The 21,998-nt window shown below is 35.7% G+C and overlaps 1 protein-coding gene across 23 annotated transcripts in view; it reads left to right on the top strand.

Annotated features, from left to right (window-relative positions):
* The window catches only part of MEF2C (myocyte enhancer factor 2C), a 172,930-nt gene that overhangs the window by 76,204 nt on the left and 74,728 nt on the right, over nucleotides 1-21,998 (top strand). For 10 of the 23 annotated variants that reach the window (XM_047778267.1, XM_047778255.1, XM_047778263.1 and 7 more), the window contains 2 exons: nucleotides 2,807-2,999; nucleotides 19,911-20,114. In XM_047778267.1, the coding sequence (XP_047634223.1) occupies nucleotides 2,946-2,999; nucleotides 19,911-20,114 (258 nt within the window). In that variant the 5' untranslated portion in view covers nucleotides 2,807-2,945. Of the gene's footprint in view, nucleotides 1-96; nucleotides 155-632; nucleotides 1,044-2,803; nucleotides 3,000-19,910; nucleotides 20,115-21,998 lie in introns of those variants that run through there. The other 13 variants (XM_047778266.1, XM_047778251.1, XM_047778256.1 and 10 more) reach the window with 5 other exon arrangements.

Below are 21,998 nucleotides of genomic sequence, written 5' to 3'. Positions count from 1 at the left end.
ATGTAGTTTAGCTATTACCACTTCTTTTCTTCATATACTTACGGACCAATTTTTCAGATTACTAAAGTTATATAATGTCTTTTTCACCCTGTCTAGGCCTCCTACAAATTAAGACTTGAAACCGACCGAACAATATAGTTTTGCATAAAATCAGGTTAGAGAAATAGTTATGCTAAGAAAACAGCTACTGAACTATTGTTGACCTTTCCTAACTCTCTGCATTTTTACTGACAACCTTGAAACGTGGTGACCCATAATCAAATGTTCTAAACCAAATGTTCCAAGAGACATTTTACTTCATGAAAACAGTCTCATCATCCCATCTTATTCTGCATATGTACTTAATCATATAAAATTTTGCATTTCAGAAATGCTCAAATGCTTTTCAAGAAATATTCATTTTTAAGGGAAACAAAATATTTTCATTTTGTTGAAATTTAAACTTGCATCTCTTCTTGCATATTTCAGAAAGGAAAATATATTTAATGTCATTTTTAATCAACTCTTTTATATTTATACGTATTGATACATATCAGTTCTTTCTGGCAAAGTATTTCCCATCCTGTTGTAAGAATTAAAAAAGAAAATCCTTGCTCTGCTCTTTTTCAGACGCATCTCTCGTTTCGAAGTTGTGAAATAGGGGGTGGTGATAGGGAGGAACTCTTCTAAGTTTGGGTCATCAGGAACTCTGTCATTTTGAAGAGACTTTTTTACTTTTTCTCCAGGGATGTTTCTCTATTTGTTTGTTTATTTGTGTTTTGAAGTCATGATCCGTAGTGGTTCTCATCTTCCCTGCCTTGTTCAACACTCTAATCTGTTCACCCTGACCTTCCACCTTAAAGTGAATAAGCGCTTAGGCAGGCGTAGTCCTGTAAGCCGATAGTGCCACCGGCCTCAGCTCAATGAAAGAAAGGAAATCGTCCCATATGCATGTGTTGTAGATTCATGGGTTGGCTTTTCTGTGATAGAGGAAGCCTGTTTGTCTCTTTGGGGTCTTGCCCATGCATGGGAAATACCATTCTGATGTGCTGTTTGCTTCTAAGGTAAGACTATAGGAAACCCAGGAAAGTTGTCGAGTGGAGTGATATTTAAGGCTGTTACTAAAAATAGATGGACAGTGTTTGGCAACAGGGAATATAGGATACATTTGTGCTTTGCGGATTTTTTTCATATTTTAATGTGATTTTCAATATATCATAGCTAATTTTTTCCTATGTGTTTGTCAAATGTGTTATGTATATAACTGTAAAGCTTTGAACTACTTCCAACGTTTAAAATTACCGCTGGAGTAATAGTTTTTGATGAGTACTCTGTGGTCATGATATTACTCAACATGTATATATATTCTGAGAGGCAGAACTAAGCTGCAGTTTAGTAGAAGGCATTGGGCAAAAGAGAATGGATGGTCTTAGCATTTAAGCAGGACTTAATCCACCAGAACTAATTATATCATAATAGCTTCTACAATTAGATAATCACAGAAAACTTAAATGAAAAAAAATTTACTCAAGGTGATAAAGAATTTAGAAATTAAATTAAGGAACTGAAAAGACAGCTGATGATCAGACCAAGTGTGTAACAGTTCCAATTCTCATTCCAATAACTTTGAATTGGAGCCAAATAATCTATTAAGTAGCCAGGACATTGGCTTAGCATTACATAATACATGTGGGAATTTATCAGGTCAGTTGTCAGACACCAACTAAAATAAACAGGAGAATTCTGAGCAGTGTGTAAGTAATTTCATTCTTTGACATAGAATAATTCCTTCTTGTTAACTTCCACATTTACATTTCACAGCAATTTGCTTTATGTTCAAATATTTTCAGATATTATTTAAAACAAAGTAAAATATGTGCTTTTAATACTCTGGGTTCTCTAGGTTTATTTTATATTATTGATGATCACTTCTTTCATTTTAATTCATGACCTAAAGATACCCAGCATATACCGAGTTTCTATAATTTGTATTTTATCCCCCAAAGAGGTATGATATGTCTTGTTAAAATACTTAAATTTAGAGGAATGATGGCTTATAAAAATTATAGTTATATATGGAATAATATTCTAATTTTTGCACCATTTCTTTCCTTTCTATGAATGATTGCCTTTTTTGATTCTTGTATTCAAGATATAGCTTAAGGGCTTTCAAAAGGAAAAGGAGATCTCACTGCTGATAGCTGCTTGTTATGTAAGATTAAATATCCCACATTATTTTTACAGTGCTCTCATAGCAGTGACTTTTTAAAAATAAGATTAAAGGATTTAGATTTAAATTAGTTGACATTTACATATATCAAATACCACTTTCATAATAGTCCATCCCATTTGCATAACGAGGGACGTTATCACCTCTGCTGTCAAAACAGGAGATTGTTTTCCCTTCAGAAATGAATTAGCTGCCCTACTTAGCATACACAGGTACATAAAGGTTCATTAACTCTCTGATTTAGGTAATTTTTCATAACAGAAGGGTGAAAATAGTCACCTAATTTCATTAAAAAAATATTAAGAAACTCTTTGCAAAAGATACATTTCAAGTGTAGGGCTTTAAAGCATAGTTTTTGTCATTTAAATGACTTGTTAAATTACTTATGAGCTTATTTTAGTTATAAAAACAAACCATTCCTACTTGATATGCTCCTGCATGTGATATACCATGTACTTTTATTATAGTTGCTTATTTTCATTCATTTGATTGGTTTACTGCCATAGAGTTTTATTTTTTTAAAATAAGAATATGATCTTTCTTACGAAACTGGCTTGCTATTAAAATGGTGTTTAATTTTTATTTTTTGTTCAGCAGGAACGAATGCAGGAATTTGGGAACTGAGCAGTGCAAGTGCTGAAGAAGGAAATTTGTTTGGAGGAAACAGGAAAGAGAAAGAAAAGGAAGGAAAAAATACATAATTTCAGGGACGAGAGAGAGAAGAAAAACGGGGACTATGGGGAGAAAAAAGATTCAGATTACGAGGATTATGGATGAACGTAACAGACAGGTGAGTGGGTAAACTTTTTGGGGGGTTATTATTTATATGGACTGTTTCTTACATTTCCCCTCAGATATATTAAGGGTACTGAAAACATTCTGAGCTTATAAACATCCACTGAGAACAGTTTTAGTGAATTAAAAGTGGTCAGTTCAAGTGCTAATAGTTTCTTATATGTAAAGGAAAAAAAATCACCCTATCTATAAGAATATGTGTATTTTACACATTCGTGATTATTCACTTTTTCCTTCAACATGAATTTTAAATTGAGTTGCATTTGTGTAACATAAATACCTTAGTAATTAAGAGTTAATAAGCATAACATTGCTATACTGCACGCATCATCAAACAAAGATATTCTTATATTCCTGGGAACAAGGCCTTTGTGGTCATCTATTTAAAGGTTTGTAATATAGGCTAAATATCCTTATAAAAATGACTTTCAAGAGTTCTCTTGTGACACAGCAGGCTCAAGGATCCAGCATTGTCATTACTGAGGCTTGGGTCACTACTACGGCCTGGGTTTTATCCCTGGCCCAGAAATTAGTTAATTCATACCATTTTCTTTAAACCCTGAATTTTATAAATCTAGAGGCACATGATGTAATTTTTTTTCTAGAACTCCAGTGATACTCGTATGATACAGTTAATCTAAAGACTTCATGTATCTGAATGCTCTACTCAACAAAGACTTAATACATTATGAATGTCTGTGATTTGACTATTTTTCTTCACACTTGGGGAGAATGGGTCTGGTTAGGTGATATAAGACTAGCTGGGTGGTTTGTATGCATGCAAATGTTAAATATCAAATAACAGTTCCTGTGAGAGATACTACAGTACTGCCAGATCCCAACCATTGTACATGAATAATGGAACCTACAGAACAGGCATTCCTTGACCATGGAAGAGGAGAGTGTTTTGTATCTTGTCCACTTACACTGGGGAAAGCTAAGAGGACAGCCTTGGAGATGCCCCACCATCCATGATTTCTTCCAAAGATACTCTTTCTATCCTACTGTGCCTATCTTCTTGGACCTGCAAGTGAGACTAGAGCTGATTCATGCTTTAAAAGTTTTTATTGCTATGTGTCAATTATGATAAATAGAAGTTGTTATTTATGCCATCAAAGCCAGTATGCCATTAAGAGGTAAACTTTTTTAGGTTTATGCTCCTTTAAAACACTATATTTAAGGTACATATGATTTAAACTACTTTGGGCTGAAAATTGAGCTTAGAGGATGCATAATGCTTAGATTTACGATGAATTCCTTCAGTGTTTTCCTATACATTGTTTATTGCTATAGGTCAAGCCAAAAAGCAATAATTCTGTCAATATAAAGCCACAGTATTTTTAAATTGATTTATAGTTTGAAACTGAAATTAGGACTGAAATATTGAACATCATATACCACTATCTAGACCCTGTTGTTTGGACTAGCATCTATTTGAGGTGCAGTCAAAAATAATATGAATTAGAATCATCACTTCATTAATAATGCCAGGTAATATTTAGGTTCATGAAATTTATTGTATCTTCCTTTTGCTTACAGAGACAAAAGTTTTTGCAGGTTAAATTCCCTATCTTTCATTTCGCTTTGTAAAAGAGTATAAAATGCACATGGGCATACAAGGATTTTAACATCATACATTTGAGCTAATAATGGAACATTTTTTCTTGAATTCAGTGTAGTTGCATCTCCAATTGCTGTTACTCTCACCCATGTTAGAAGTCAAAAATAACTTTAGGATAGGGACTGTGCAGTCTTTCCTTCAGTCTTTAGGGTCAGTTGGCCCTTTAATTCAGTACTCTTAAATGGCATTAGTAAAATTCAAAACTAAAATTCCGCATTGTAATATGTATTTCAGTGGTTATTTTAAATGGCTATTAACAATCTTAAACTGCCATCTTACTGGTAAATATTTATCGTGCATGCCTCTCATCAACTGCAAGAGTGATCACAAGAGCCATTTGGGAGAGAGCCGAAAAGATGTAGGTCACCTCTAATAATCAACACCAGCAGATCTGCAGCCACATATCATAGGAAGTGAGGAGACACTCCTAACCTAGGTTCCCTTTAAAGTAGGTGTTCACATGTTGAAAAGGAAAGTGTTAACTGCCTTGCCCTTTTTGAAGCTTCCCCCACTCCTTAATAGAGCCTCACACAATAGCTCACTGTCATCTTTTCTTAAAAGCAGTAAAAGCTTACCCTGCCATTGCAGGTGTTTATGTGGCTATACAGAAAACAGGGTGTGTTTTTACAGAATAAGAAATACTGACTTAAAGTGTGAAATGAAATTTTACAGAGCTGATGTGATAAGTTGTATATCATTAAGAAAACTGTGGTAAAACAGAGTGGCTGTTTAGATTGAATTTTGCCCTTACTTTACTTTTCATTATGGCAGCAGGCAACAGCTAAAATTCAGAAACTCTGGTTGTATACATAAATAGTTTAAGGGAGGAAAAAAATAACAGCTTGTTTTATTTTTTTAATTTTCCAGCACCTCCAAGTTTATGAAAACTACTTATTTCTGAGTCTCTAACCCAAACAAGATAGATTTCTTAAGCTAGTACTTAAACATAAATAAAATCATGGAATGTCAATTTGTCTTACAGAAATTTTTAGATAACTTTAAATTAGCTATGTGTACCAAGAACTCTATATGTATTATTCCACTTCATCCTTATTCATTCCATTTACAGCTGACTAGTTCATTTATTTATTAAATCAACAAATATCATTTGTTTCCAAAGTACCTAACAAAGTATTCAGAGGTAAACAAGAAGAGCCACTCATCCAGCTTATTGTCTGCCACAGAAGTCAGCAAACCTTTTCCTTAAAGGACCAGATAGCAAATGTTTTGGCCTTGTGAGCCATATAGTCTCTGTCTCTACTATTAGGGTCTGCCCGCATAGTGAGAGCAGTGAAGGACAATGCGTAAGTGACTGTAAGTGACTGAATGTGTCTGTGTTTGAATACAACTTTATAGGCAGGATTGGCCTAGCGGGATAAACCAGACATGAAATATGCGAATATATAGTAAAATTTTTGATCATATGTGCTATGAAAGAATGATAAGAAGGTAATTTATTTAGGTTGGGGATGGGAGAAAGACCTCCCTGAGCTAAAAATGCTAAAATATGGGAGCTAAAAGATGACTCAGAGTTAGGCAAATGACAGCATTTCAGAGGGCACAACAGTGTTTGCAGAGCTCTTCTGAGAAAGGAAAGAGCCTGCGAAAGAGTCCAACCAAAGCCCATGGAACTTGACCCTGATGTGATTAACTTCGGAGAGACGAGAGAGAACATCAGCATGCCAGGCAGGGCCCAGATCATGCAAAGCTGAAGTCAGAGAGTTAATACTAGGAGGTAGCCAAGATTTGGGCCCATATTCAAAAACAAAACAAGCTTTTCTCAATTATGTCATGCTGCATCCTGTATAATATAATGTCTAAGAGAGTGGTTTTATGCCATTGCTTTCCCAGTTACATCATACTGCATCCAGTATAATATAATGGTGAGGAACATTGCTTTTTAGAGACACACAAACCTTATTCTGGCCCCTGTTCTGACACCTACCAGCTGTGTCACCCTCCAGCAAGTGACTTAACCCCTCTGAGCCTTATCATTTTGCCTTATCAGTAGAGAGAAGATTTTAAAAAGTACCCACCTCATTGAGATAATTAAATTGGAGGATAAATATAAAGCTGCTAACATATAATAAGTGCTCGGTAAATGTACCTATTAGCTGTTCCTATTAAGATACACACTCTTTGAACCATAAGCTGTTATAGTTAATATGATTTCTATCAAAACAACTCCTGTGCTGTGTAGCACATTGAAAAATAGTACCTGAACCTTCATTTCAAGAGGGTGTTTTCCTGCAAAGAATATCAGAGAGATGGAAGGAAAAGTGGAACAGAGTGGAGCTGGAGCACAGAGGAGCCTTTGGAAGCTAAGAAGCAAGAGAATCATTTCAGAGCAAGAGCCAGCTGATGACAGAGAATGACTTATGGACAGGAAGGAAAATCACACAGAACGTTTGTGGAGCAGGGCTTGGGACAGGGATGGGGAGTAGTTTTCCAAAGTCTACGCTTGTAGGACTTATTTTCAAAAGTATGTTACTGACCAAATTGTTCTGAACTACTTATCACCATTTTTTATCACTTCTAGCCTCTAGCTTATTCTCACATTACAATTTCAGTCTCTCCATCTGCATTTTTTGTTCTTACCTGAGAGTTACCCTCATCAATTAGGCAATAATCTTACCTACCTCATATGGTACCAGTTGCTACTATGCTTCTGAAACAGCCAGATTTTTAAATGAGTTTCGTCCTCGTATGATTCCTTGCAAACAGAATATACTTAGAAATCTGTTAAATCTGTTATATCTTTTATATCAAGAAGAAAGATATATGAAAATTAAGCATGCTTAACCTAAATCCATTTACTTGTGTGTTTGTATTTAAAATGTTTAACTTTCCAACTTTGTAAGGATAGGAGAGGTAAACCTGAGTTTATTTGTGTGGCTTATTATAAAAAGCTGTAATATTTGAACTATCAGAGAACTATATTTGTCAGATTACACAGTTAGAGCCTAATATAGTTAAAGAAAAAACAGTTTTAAATGTCTTAGGTTCTTTTCTTCCATCAGATCTGGCACACTAACAGTTTTTGCCAGCAAACAAAATTTCATGTAATTATCATTGCAATAACTGGAGCACAAATGAAACACAATTAGCAACATTCTCCTGTTAATAGAACAGGAGAATCCCCTTATGACTAAAAAGAATTCAGAGTTTATAGCTGTTAAATTTTCTTTTTTTCCCCTTTTCTTTTCTCCTTATCTCATTTTGTTACATGACAAAAATTATTTTAAATGGGCTCATAAAAGAAAACTGAAAAAATATGTTCAGTGTAGATGCAACCTCTGACAGTTTCTACATACTGAAGTTTTTAAACCAAATCTGAATATTCTAAACTAAACTAAACTGAAAAAAAAAAAAGTAGATGCATTGGTTTTCTCAAATGACTCTTTTTTTTTTTTTTTTTGCTTTTGCTTTTTAGGGCCGCACTCTCAGCATATGGAGGTTCCCAGGCTAGGGGTCTAATTGGAGCTACAGCTGCTGGCCTACACCACAGCTCACAGCAACACCAGATCCTTACCCCACTGATCAAGGCCAGGGACAGAACCTGCAACCTCACGGTTCCTAGTCCGATTTGTTTCTGTTGTGCCACAACGGGAACTCCTCAGATGACTCTCTTTTAAAAGAAATGCATTTTATTCCTTACCTCCCCTTGTTTTCCTCTATTTTAGGTGCTTCTTAGAATTTTAACTAAAATCTCAATGGAATTTTTATTGTAGTATTCCTGCAAGGTGATGTCCAAAACATCAGGAAATAAAAGAGCCAGTTAAATACAGGTCTAAACTTGAAAGTGACAACCTACTAACCTAATACAGAATTCATTGAAATTTAGATTCACTCTTTAAGTGTGAGGACCTGGAAAATACAGTAGTACAAATGAATTGCCTTAAGAAAAGAATTTTGTTATGATTCTAAGCCATGAGGTTTAGAATTTTCTTTTTCTTTTTAAAATATTCTTTCGTCATCTCCACAGACTTCCCAATTTGTCGATTGCTTGTATGCATATTAAGCATACAATAAATTATTAGGGAGGAAATTATTCTTTAAATACTATAGAAGAGTTATCCATGTTAATCAATGAAAATCTGGAACCTTGTTTCAAATCAAGTGAATAAAAAGCTCATTCAGTGCAAAAGTATTGAATTTTCTAACTCTAAATCCAAAACAAGCCTGAAAATACCTCATAATGATGATTATTACACCCTTTTCCCCTCAGTATCCTTTCTTAATAGCTGACTGCTTCCTCTGAACTCAAATTAATTTTTTTTCTTAAACTCATTTTGTAAAATGAGTAAGTAAATAAAAACAGGTTGTATCATACTAATATATTAGAAAATAGTAATACATTTCAGATTTAAATTGAAAAATTGATATGTCCTGTGCATGCCTACTTAAAGATTCCACATATGTGTAAGTTAAATCAGTCTTTTATTCATGTTAAAATCACCAAGGAAAAAAATTTTTGTTAGAGAGCTGGAATTAACCGGTGAGAGACTAAAAAAGAAAAGCAGAAGGGAAAAATGACAAACTGTACTCTTGCAAGATTCCAAATCAAAGAAAGCAGTGACCAGAGTGCTCAGATGTATGTTTAACAGCTGTGACATCAGGCCTTTCCTTTCTATTCTATTTCTATCAATTTGAAAACAATTCACAAGTGGTCTCTCCACTCTGTAGTTGAATCACAGAGATTGTGCACCACAGACTTTCTGTATATCCTGTGTGATGTGAGGCATTTTAAACTCATACAGCTAAATTTTTTCCTTTACTGCCAAAAAAGTATTGTCTCAACTGCCGTAAGACTTATTCTTTAGTTTTCCTTTAGTAAGAAATCAGAGAGGCCAAAACGTTCACAAGGAAACAGATAACTCCCTCCTCTAGAATTTTGTCCGAGTTTAAGAAATAAGCTCTTCCTTCAGCTTGAGCACTAAAAGATTTTTTGTTGTTTCAGTTCTAATTTATGTATTTCATAGAAGTTCCATTTGAAAGTATAATTTAGAAAAACCCCAATGCTTATATTTACTGTATCTCAATCACCTTGTGTAGCAAGTTGACATGGAATGACACCTTCCACCTATGAATGCACTTTTGGCACACACCATTCTGTGTGCCACAGATCCCCTTTTGCTTTGCAAATGCATAAACTATGTATGACATTATACTACTGAGAAACCAACACTAAAAATATAAACATTATAAATAGACCACATAAAACTAAGAGGTTTCTTCCAAACTTGAGATTAAAGAACATGTTGCTAATTGTTTCAAAAGCCATGTCCTTTGCAGTCTAGACTTCCTTTAACATTGTAATGTATTTATTTAAAATGAGCTCCTTTGAAAATTATTACAGCAAAAGTATTTTTAAGGTTTACATCCCAACATAGTCTTATTGAAGACAATTAGAACCCCAGCCACCATCAAGAATTTTTGGTTAAAAGAATAAGAGTAACAACATCATTAAATTAAATGAAATTCCATAATATGGAATATGCATGTGTGTTTCTTTTGAAATATGTTGGACCACTAATAGGAATAAGAGAATCACTGTCAATGTTTGGATATTTGACTTTTAATTTTAAGTTGGAACAGTTGAGCTTAAGAAATCACTAACATTTAAATAACATTTCAACAAATGTAACTGTTTGGAAACTACAACGGAGACAGCCTCCTGCCTTCTGTCTTACAAGGATTGATTTGGAAGGCCCTGAGGGAGAAAATATTGGAGTTAGGAGGTAAAACTGAAGCCATTGTGGAAAGGAAGAAGTTACACTCTTCCTGTTATGACAGGAAACATAGACAAATGTGCTTCCTGAGCATTTACTCAGCAGGGAATGAAGTAGTCTTTGACCTTTACCTTAGGTACATTTTGGCTTTGTTAAAATAGTAAACATGTTTTTGCCCCCCAAATCTAAATCTGGTTTGTTTGATTCTTTTAAGATTCAAATTTTATATTTCATATATATGAGGTATAGAGAAAAACAAGTATTTTTTATGACTGCATCTACAGATTGGATTTAGAATGTAAATCAGCCCTTTAAACAAACCAAGCAGAGCTCAGCAGCATTTATAAAAAAATTAAAAGCAAATTGTGTTATAGTCTTCTCTTTTTAAAATCCAAAACATTCTTGGGCTTATAAATGGACCACAATAAAATCTTTTAAATCCTAGATTGAATAATTATAGCTCATCATTCTTCCTTTTCCTCATGAACATAAATATATCAGAAATCAACTATGACAAGTTTTAAAACCCAGATGCTGAGTTTGTTAACTGGCACTCAAGTTTATTAATATGCATTCAATTCTTTAATTGTAATCTAACCCATTGTATTATTTTCCCTTAAAATAATGTGCAGTGCACAAGATTTCAAGTTTTATTTTGGGGTTTCGGATATTGACTTAGGGTGAGGGTCAGTAGAGTTCTAAATTCCACACTCTCAGCCCCCTATTTTAATCCTTTTATTGTGTTCAGAATTTTAGGAACTACCATCCTTTGGAAATCCTACTACATTGCAGCAAAACTGGGCTCAGTTTGCTGGAGGCTAACGAGGACAATAGTCCTCTTTGCAGCAGAACACACTGCTGTCTCATCCTCGCAAGTTATGCTGGAGGGTTACAAGCACATGGTAGCAGTCTGCTTAAAAGAGTCCCTCACTGCTCTTTAAAGAGCCTTTCATTGATGATGGCAGGCCCCGTCATTGTATAAAGGAGCGCTTGTCTAGAACACAAGTCTGCAGTGGCACTGCTTCCTCCCACCGAGAGTAATCACCAGGCCTAAAGCTCGCAAGCCTTTCTAATGACAGACCGAATTAAACAAAATAAAATGGAAGAGGAATACTTTAGAACAGTTGCACCATTACTTACTGTCAGGAATAAGCTGGGGGAAGAAAAAAAGCATTTAAGACGGCATTTCCCTTTTTTTCAATTAAAGATTGTCGTTACAGACTCTTGACTCCATCCCTAACCCTTTAAACACATAGGAAGACCTAGTGGCTCTGGATTAGAGAGCGCATTGTATCTGTGAACTGTCCATCTTGTCCCTCATTAGTCACTCCATTTCCTTAGCGGGGAGGAAACCGAGAGATTATCTAGGCTGTGGGTGAGGAGGGTTGGATCTGAAATATTTTCATAGGATGGTGGTCATATTAATCATGACTCTATTTGGACAAGGAAAAAAAACCCTAATAAAAACCCTCAAAACTTAGAAAAAAGAATTAGCTGGATATATTAATCCCAAATGCGTTCTAAAACAGAGAAACTAATATTACTTTATGAATTAAAGAAATGAGTAAAAAGTTCTCCAATCACTGAGCAGACTCATCAAGCAGTTATTAACATCACACTGGGAGAATTCTGATTGGTAGGAAGAAGTATTAGAGACCCATAGATAAAATTATCCTTGTTTCCCTTTAGTAATGCATCTGAAGTCATTTAGTTAGGCTCTGCTGTTCTCATAGATGTGAATAGCTGCTGTTTCCAAAGGTCTTTTTCTTTCATTTATTCTTTCCTGTAAGATGCACGGACTCCCACAGTTAAAATATGGCAGGAAAGTTCTCCTGAGGTGACTTTATAAATGTAGCCAGGATTAGAAGGGTGAACAGAGGAGGCCTGCATGTGGCGTGGAGCCTCATTATTGAATGCCCTTTCCATTACTCAGTTATCTAACTAATTTCCCTACCCTGTAGGAAATGATACAGGACTTGTCTTCCATGTTAGAACTTGTTATTTACATTGACTGTGTGTAAATCAGAGACACACCTTTTTTATTCTGGCTGTAAACAGACTTATATTTGCTACCAGCCAAAATGCTTCTCATTTTGCGACATTTAAATAAACATCCATAAATATAGAACTAGTGTGTACCCGCTAGTGCATGCATGTGGTTCTCACTGGCTTTAGTGGGAATGTCTGGAAGTCTGAGGGCAGAGGTGGCTACAGAGTCCACATAAAAGGACCTTTGGTTTATTGTCAGGACCTAGAAACCAACTTCTTCTCAATTTTAGGATTATTAACATTATTTTTTTTTACTTCAAGCTAGAAAGCTGTCCTTATACTAATTAACACATTGCGCACTACTCTGCTTGTACTCATCAGAATTGCTAACAATCCTTAAGGTACTTGTGCAATGCTTGATTCATCCATACTGTGCTTAACTGCAGACCCTGAAACAGTTATCTAAAAAAGAGAAGGAACACTAACTAATAGAAAGCAAGATGTATATCGTGTGAAGAGGATTCTATTTCTGGTTAATCCAGGGACTAGTTTTGTGGCCCTGGGTAAGGCAATTTCACTTCTTTGTTTACAGTATCATCTGAGGAATGGGGGTGATAAACTGTGCCAAATAATAACTTTGAAGAGATGCTGTTAGATGTAGGAAGATAGCTTATGAAGTCTTTGAATTTCTTTAGAAAACGTACTAAAGTCAACACTCTTATCTAAAAACAATTATTAAAAAAAAACTATATGCTGTAATTTCACCAACAAACCCACACACAAAATTTGACCCAGTCTAGTTTTTCTTCTGTTTAATTTTACCAAATGTACATCTTTGCTGTAAGTTAATATGACCAAAAAAAAAAGAAAAAGAAACTGAAATTTCCCTCTCAGTGGCAGACTTCCTATTAACATAGTTTGAGCTTGCATAGAAATTCATTTTTAGCTATTCATTTTGGATTGCAAAAAAAAAAAAAGTAATTCTTCCATCTATCCATTCATTCATTCAGCCAATACTTAGCCAATTATTATTCTGGGACTCCAGGTCACAAGAGCAGACAGGAGATGTTCCAAGCTTTCAAGAAAAGCTTGAGGTCTAGTTGAGAGAGAGATTCTAATCTAAACATGATAATGGTAAGACAAGTTGGCAGGTCCTTGGAGAGCAATCTTTTACAGTATGTAACAAGAAGTGACTGAACCTGACACATCAGGGAAAAAATACTACCTACCTTGTATAGTGTTTCACTGCCAAGTTACTTACATTTCTGTGTTCCTTCATTTAACCCTCATCACAATTCTATAACATACCCATTATTACTTCCACTTTACAGGTGAGGAAACTGGGGTTTAGGTACATTAAACAGTTCAACCAAGAGCACACAGCTTATACATGGCAGACCTCAGACCTGATTTTCAATCCCCATGTTTTTGCTTCCACACCACAGAGCCTCAGTAATGATGCATATATACTGTTTCTTTCAAAATATTTTAGGGAGTTCCCACCATGGCACAATGGGTTAAGAATCCAACTGCAGTTGCTCAGGTCATTGTGGAGGCTCAGGTTCTATCCCCACCCAGAGCAGTGGGTGTAAGAGGTTGTGTGTGACTTGAGTGGGATGGTTTTAAGACCCCTGAAGACCTCAGTGTTTCTGGAGGCCCATCACACACCATATCAAACATGGAAATGTGTCCTGATTCCACTTTAAATTAGTTTATTAATAACCATGAGTTGAACTAGGGAAAAAAGGTGCCCAGAACAGCAAAGTTACTGAACAACGTGGCCCTTTGCAAGAGATTATCCTTAAACTTAACACTCATCAGTTAGTTCATATTTATTTATTTATTTATTTGTCTCTTTTAGGGCCGCACACGAAGCATATGGAGGTTCCCAGGCTAGGGGTTGAATCGAAGCTACAGCTGCTGGCCTACACCACAGCCACGGCAACGCCTGATCCTTAACCCACTGAGCAAGGCCAGGGATTGAACCTGAAACCTCATGGTTCCTAGTTGGATTCATTTCCACTGTGCCACGACGGGAACACCTTAATTAATATTTAAATCATCCAATTACTACCAGCTAGTCTCAAATCTGTAATGTTGTGATGAGGATTTCATCACTTTGCTGAACTCATCAGAAAGTTTAATAAATTTTTATTCAACGAATGCAATCATTCAGACTTTTAGTTTCTCTCCCTTTACCTCTGTATCCTGTGATTGTAAAATTCAGTTGCTATCTTTATACTTTTCTGTCCTTCATGGTGAGTCATCTGGGCAGGCAATAAAGACCACTTTTCTCTGAACTTTTTGAAATATTTTTTTCTTGAAGTCAAGGGCGCATATACTTATGTGTATATATTTCTCTCCAGACATTTTCTAACTTCTCTATTACACATTCCAAGTGGTATAATTACTTTCTCTCAAGACTTCCATCACTAACATGTTAAACTTTTTAGGAAAACAAATACATATATCCAAGAGCTGTTATTTTTTAAGAGATTAAATTGTCAAAAAGTATCTAATTTTTATTAAGATTGTCAGAGTTTAACATACAGTATTTCCATTTTGTAATCCGTTTGTTCAGCAAATGTTCCTTGAGTGTCCATTGGTCAGTCTGGGTGAGGCCTGAGATAGGGTCTTCAGGGAACTCAGAAGCCAGCAGGAGAGTCAGATTCAAACAACCAACTCTGTCATATAAAAAGATCCAGAGGACAGCAGTGACGAGGAATGAGTGTTATTTGAATGTGACCACGAGAGCTTCATAGAAGTTGGCATTTAAACGAAGCCTCGCAGCCACTGTGGGTGCCTGCCAGTGGCCAGATGGAAGGGGGGTAGGGCCGTAATAACCACAATCAGCTTCCACTGAGTACTAGATAAGAAATAACCAAATAGGGTAGGTTTCATTTCATATTCCTCTTGATTAGGTTAACATCTACTTTATTTTTCTTGCTCAGTCTAGAGAAAAGATTGGTCAGAAAACAAAAACTGAATCCACCCAACTCTGGATGAAAATACAATTTCAGATCATTACACATGACTGAAAATATAATGCTATTAGCCAAGGAATACATTTTGATTCAAATAGAGAAAATTTCTTTGAAGCATTAAAGAATTAAATGACTGTTTTTCCTCCAGCCATGAGGATGAGACATGAACAAGGGAGATATATATGTACCAGAAGCCCTAGCACCCAGCACAAATATCTGGCATGGAGAATGCGCAATCCTCATTGCTTGGCACAATGTTTGGCTTGTAGAGAATGCTCAGTAAAAATTGTTTGAATTACTTTTATGTTTCTGTAAATAGATTTTCTTATTTCTTTGTCACTGAATTGTATGGAATTGTATTTCATGAATGTGCCTTTTCTCAGTTCAAATTCTAATTTCAATTCCTGATTTGTATCTAATAAGTTCTAGAGTAATAGCATGAGATGTGTGATGCCTGCCCTTATGCTAGAATTTAAAACTTAAGGTTAATGTAAAACTTAATACTGAAATGTCTTAATAAGATACCGTAATTACATTTGGAGTTGTTTCAAGAGGTAAAGACAAAAAACATAAAAGGCTCAATATTTGCAGAGTAATCTTGCTTTCCATACATATATTACATATGAAGTCTCTTTAATTTTGAAAACTAAATGTAAATTATAGTGTCCACTTAAATAATATTGGCTTTATTCTCTTCTTGGTGCACCTTGATTGATGTAAACACTGGAAAAGAGTATCTCTTTGCCTAACTACTAGAAAAACAGTTTACCATCTCACCTAAGGTTCAAAATTTGTTATTGAAATAGAAATGGACTTGTCCCCATTACAGACTATTGTCAAGTTATGAAAAATGTAATCATTACAATACATTATTATATTTAAGTATAAAAGCTCTGAATTGCAGTCTTTGTCATTGAGTGGCATATTTTAAACAAAGAGGAATATCCCAGTTCTCTTTAGAAAGCTTAATGCTGAAAAACAATTTAATCTAACTATGAACAATGAGAAAAAGCATTATTAAATACATTTTGAGTATGCTATGAAGAGTATGAACATAATACAGAATTAAATTTAGTGCAATTAAGAGTAGATTTTGAAGATATTTTCTTAAATGCTTTAATATAGACATCATCATTTTGGTTTGCAGTTTTAATGAAAAAAAGCTATATGCACTGACTTTTTTGATAAGTATTATTAAATAAGTATGCATTATCCAGCAGCCAGTTTGGTTACACAAAAGTTGAGAAGTACCTAAAAGTAAACACAAATAGTGGCTTTAATGATATTTCTGTGCTGAAATGTACTTTGATGGTGAGTGTTGTAACGTGCTAAATTCTGAGGTTTGAGTACAACAGAAACCATACTGTATTGAGACATTCCACCTACAGTTTGTGGTCATGAAAGCCTGATTAAAAGTGGTTTTCGATATATGAAAGTATTTTGGGTCAGTGCCTTCTGTATTGAACCTACTCTGTAGCTTATTTCACTAAATAAAATACCAATGTGCAAGTATATTTGCATAACAAAATTGCATCTAAAAGAATTATTAAAAGACATTTTGTGTAAATCTGTGTAATTAAAGATGATGCTGTTAAGATAGTCTTTATTTAACTCATCCCTAATACCAATAATGACTCATCTGAATGAACCATAATAAAAAAAGTTTCAAAAGTAGTATGATAATCAGATATGAAAATAAAACACTAGCCATGTTTTATTAGAAGCACTTTGGTAAGACAATCGATAAACATAAAACAGAAGGTGAAACATTGGCAATTATTACAAAGAAAAATCACCCAATACATATCTGAGTAGATCTGCCTAACTGATGTGGGCTGGTAAATACCTAAATGCTGTATTTTCCAAAGAATGACCAATCAGCAAGGCTTCCATAGTTCAGCTTTATCTTTCTATCAGAAATAGTAAGATCCTCAAATAGCATTGATCAGTAGACTCTTTGAGCCATGAGGATGGGTATATTTTCTAAGTTCTTTTCCTGTAAGTCAGCTAAGAAAGGGATGGGAACTAAGATTAATTGAGTATATACTTTCAACACAAAGCTTGATATTGTATGTAAGTTATTTTATATAATCCTTGCAGCAACCCTAGGAGTAGGTGTTAATCTACATTTTAAAGATGAAAAATCAAACTCAGAGAAAAGCCAAATTTGAAGAAGTTAAGTGACCTAACTTCTCATGACAAATAAACAGCAGATCAGCATTCAAGCTAGGATCCCCTGAATCCAAACCCTATGTTCTTCCCTTTCTATCATGCTGCCTTCATCACAAAAATGATGAAGAATATAATTGGAGTTCCTGTTGTAGCTCAGCAGATAAGGAACCCTACTAGTATCCAAGAGGGTGCAGGTTCGATCCCTGGCCTCGCTCAATGGGTCGGGGATCTGGCATTGCCGTGAGCTGTGGTGTAGGTCACAAACATGGCTCGGACCCTGCTTTGCTGTGGCTTGGTATAGGCCAGCATCTGCAGCTCTAATTCAACCCCTGGCCCAGGAACTTCCATATGCTGCAGGTGCAGCCCTAAAAAAAAAAGAAAAAAAAAATATAAAATCATTATTAAGTACAGATTTACCTTTTAAAAATTCCATTTATGAGATGCTAAACAAAAATCTGGTGGGGGAATGCTATCACAATTTTCTATCATATACATCAATTTGATATTCTAAAAAACATATAATAATTTTCTTTATTTAATTCTTTATACTACAGATCATTACCATGCACCCGTATGTCTGCTTTTCTAGGCAATGAAGATAGATACAGCAGTGAGCAAAATAAAATGGTCCATGCCCTTATAGAACATGCACCGTAATGGAAGAGAGGGATGTTAAATAAGTGATCACACAAAAAATTATGCAAACTATAAAAAGTTATAAGTGCTATAAGAAAAAATAAAGGGTAATAGATAAAACAATCCGTATTAACACAAGAGCGGAGAAATGAGGAAATCAGGAAGTTGGCTCTTCTGTCTGCTAGTCCACAGTTCCTGTCAACATATTTATTTAGGTTTGTAGAACCGGGGGCAGGAGGGGGAATTCAGAATCCATGTGGTGGTCTCTAGTTTAGATGCCTGAGTTTATGGTGACAAGGAGGACCTAGGAAGAAGAACAAATTCAAGGGCGAAGATGAGTTAGGGCTTTGGAGGTTTGAAGTTCGGGGACATTCAGATAGACATGGGACTGGAGGACATCCTGGGTATCTGGAGACAGAGAGAAAGATAAGGAGTGGGCATCTAAAGTGAGACAGTTTGGATTTGAAGGTGAGAAAAAATTCTAGTCACCTTAGAAAACAATCATAAAGTTAGTCAGCATTTCCCAGGGTTTATGCCTCCAAAACCTGGCTCTGAAGAATGACAGTAAGCGTTCCTCAAAATGAATCAATAAGCAAACAAATGTTCTGTCAGCGGTAAGTTTGCTTAAAGTTCAAAGGGTTTCTCAGAGCCTTCAATATACGAATGTGCCTCATTTCCCAAATGTACTGGACCATTGAACTTTTTGTCTTAAGGAGTATTTTATAAAAATAATATTCTACAAAAGGCCTGCTGGGAAACACTGGATCATATAAAGGTTTCTAATAAAGAATGCTCATTTTTGGTAAGCAGACTGGAGTTGAATCAAGAAAAGACTGAAAGTGGGAATAGTGAAATGCGTGTGTGCTTTGTCAGGTAGATGTGTGCGAGGCTAGAGAGGGAGCTATTGTAGCCGGCTCATCAGGAAAAAGCAAGGAGAAGAGTGACATTTTGAATATGGGGATGAATTGAGGAGGGGATGGTTTCAGACAGGGAGCTCACCCAGGACAGGAAGCTGATAAGGGCATGAATGATAGCAATGCCTGGGAAATAGACAAGAGAATGGGAACCTGAGAAACGTTTTGAGGGAAGGAATTATGGGACTTGGTAATAGATTAGATTAAAAGAAGAGAAAGGCAAAGATAACAATACACTTTCTGGCCTGGGCGAGAAAGAAAAGATACACAGAAGAATGAAAACAAAACCCTAACGGTGTTATGGCTAAAGCACTTCCCAACTCCCTGCTGGATTTCTAGAAAACAGAATACAGCTCTCTGAAAGTACAGTCAGACCCCTTCAAGTGCTTTCAGTTAAATGGCATGAGACTAAACAATTTTGAGGATTTTTGAACATGGATCTAACTAAAATACTCTGTCCATAATATCATGTCCAGTCTTCAAGTGGTCAAAAAAATAAGCTCCAAATTTATAATTAAGGAATATGCTAACCTGCTGAAATTAACTTTTTTAAATCTTGAATTGCTCAAAGAAACATGAACAATTCTCTGGTCACCTTCATTAAAATGCCCGGCATTAAATCTGGCATTTACAGGTTCACATTCAGCAACAAGCTAGAAATCACACATTTTTCAAATTCTAAGCAGAAATTAGTTTTAGATTTATTTGCTTTCTTTCCAAATGTGTTAGTGCCCAAGGGCTCTGACAACGACACATTTTGTTTTACAAAGGCAAAAAAGTACTGTATTTTTATTTTTTTAAAGGCATGCTTCCTTTTCCCTCTCTCTCTGAAAAACCTGCCTGCTTTCTTTTTCCCAGGTGACATTTACAAAGAGGAAATTTGGGTTGATGAAGAAAGCTTATGAGCTGAGCGTGCTGTGTGACTGTGAGATCGCGCTGATCATCTTCAACAGCACCAACAAGCTGTTCCAGTACGCCAGCACGGACATGGACAAGGTGCTGCTCAAGTACACGGAGTACAACGAGCCGCACGAGAGCCGGACGAACTCAGACATCGTGGAGGTGAGAGCGCAAGCGTGCTAAGAGAACCCCCAAACTCAGGCAGTCCCGGGTGTTTGGACGTTCCATCCCTTTCCCCTCCTCCACACAAGCACAACCTTCCTTTTCCTGAGATGTTCATACTCTTACAGGTGTGCCTGGGGTTATTACCCCAACTATTAACTCCATCCTTTCCTCAAAATGCAAGTTAGAGTGATAAGATAATAGGGACTATGTGAATCGGGTCCTTTCAAGAAATCCAGCGCCTTTGTCAAATTATTAACCTCATCCTTCATGACTCATCGTTGTCTACCACAGTGTCAGGCTGCCAGAATTGGGAACTGTAGCCAGGGGACTGCTCACTCACATTTTAGATTACTTCTCATGATTTCTCTTAAGTATACACTAGTTTCCCAGCACAAAGAGAAGGATTTTTTAATGAGCTCACCCAACTTTACATTGTGTTTCATTTTGTCTCTTTATAATTCATTCTTCCTAATGAATTCTTGCTAAAAGAATAAAGACAGTTATTCTCCTAGAAATGTTTTTCCCCAAAATTATGTAATTTAATATGCACTATTAATATACACAGAATCAGATATATGATGAAAATGAACTTCTAAATGTTACTGAGTATTTTATCAAAGTGAGATTTAAAACATTGTTTTATTGTGCCAAAATAAATAGGCATCATGTTGAAACTCAAAAATATTATTGATTTGTTCGCATAAATAACATTGCCATACAATTTTAAAAGCTTCTCACATGTATCGTATAAATGTGATTGTCCTACAGTACCCTTTATAAGCAATGAATACTAAACCAAAAAGGAAGAGGTATAATAAGGTCTCTGTCTCCATTATACAGAGATATAGTCTCCCCATCTATTTTCCTCAACTGTTTATTTATGTTTTCCTAGATTGTCACTGCTTTTGCAAAATTAGGAGAAAATAAACATTCCAGAGTTATGTATTTAGGAGGTCCCTTTCCGGCTCAGCAGTTAACAAACCCGATTAGGATCCATGAGGATGCGGGTTTGATCCCTGACCTTACACAGTGGGTTAAGGATCTGGCATTGCTGTGAGCTGTGGTGTAGGTGGCAGATGCGGCTCAGATCTCGCATTTCTGTGGCTGTGGTGTAGGCCGGCAGCTGTAGCTTCGATTCGACCCCTAGTCTGGGAACTTCCATATCATGCGGGTATGGCCCTAAAAAAAATAAATAAATAAATAAAAAGGGCGGGGTGGGGGAGAAGTATGTATTTAGAATCAATCTGCCAGAGTACAAGTTATTCTTGCTATAGCTTAAACTGGTTCCATATTATCAAAAAATCTAGTTGTAATCCTGATCAAATTAATCTGCCTCTCAAATCTATCTTCCCTTTACCTGTTATAATTGTCTTAAGATTAATTTTCATTTCTTTGCTCTTAATTGGAAGTTCTTGAAAAGTATTTAGCTAACCAATTAATTTTTTTGCCTAATAAGCCCAAACAATTTCAGAGAAACGGACGTGGTTGATAAGTAGACCTAATGTGTTTAAAATACTTTCAGATTTGCAGTACTGCACATTCACTTTTTCATTGACTAAGGATTTTAGCTGTGGGCTTGCCTTGATGGCAAAATTTAAGATTATTTATAAAATTTACCTATTATGTATTTCAGATATTGTATTCATGTACACAAAAATACTTAAACAGAAACATGAAGAGAACTAGTCAGTTATCAGATCTCATAAATGCTTCATCATGTGTGTCTGTATGTATATATGCACACTCACATTTAAAATAAGTTCTGGGAGTTCCCATCCTGGCTCAGCAGAAACGAATCTTACTAGCATCTATGGGGACACAAGTTCGATCCCTGGCCTCACTCAGTGGGTTAAGAATCTGGTGTTGCCATGAGCTGTGGTG

This window comes from Phacochoerus africanus, chromosome 4 (assembly GCF_016906955.1).
Source record: "Phacochoerus africanus isolate WHEZ1 chromosome 4, ROS_Pafr_v1, whole genome shotgun sequence".
NCBI lineage: Eukaryota > Metazoa > Chordata > Mammalia > Artiodactyla > Suidae > Phacochoerus > Phacochoerus africanus.
This window is presented reverse-complemented; position numbering and strand designations above follow the sequence as displayed.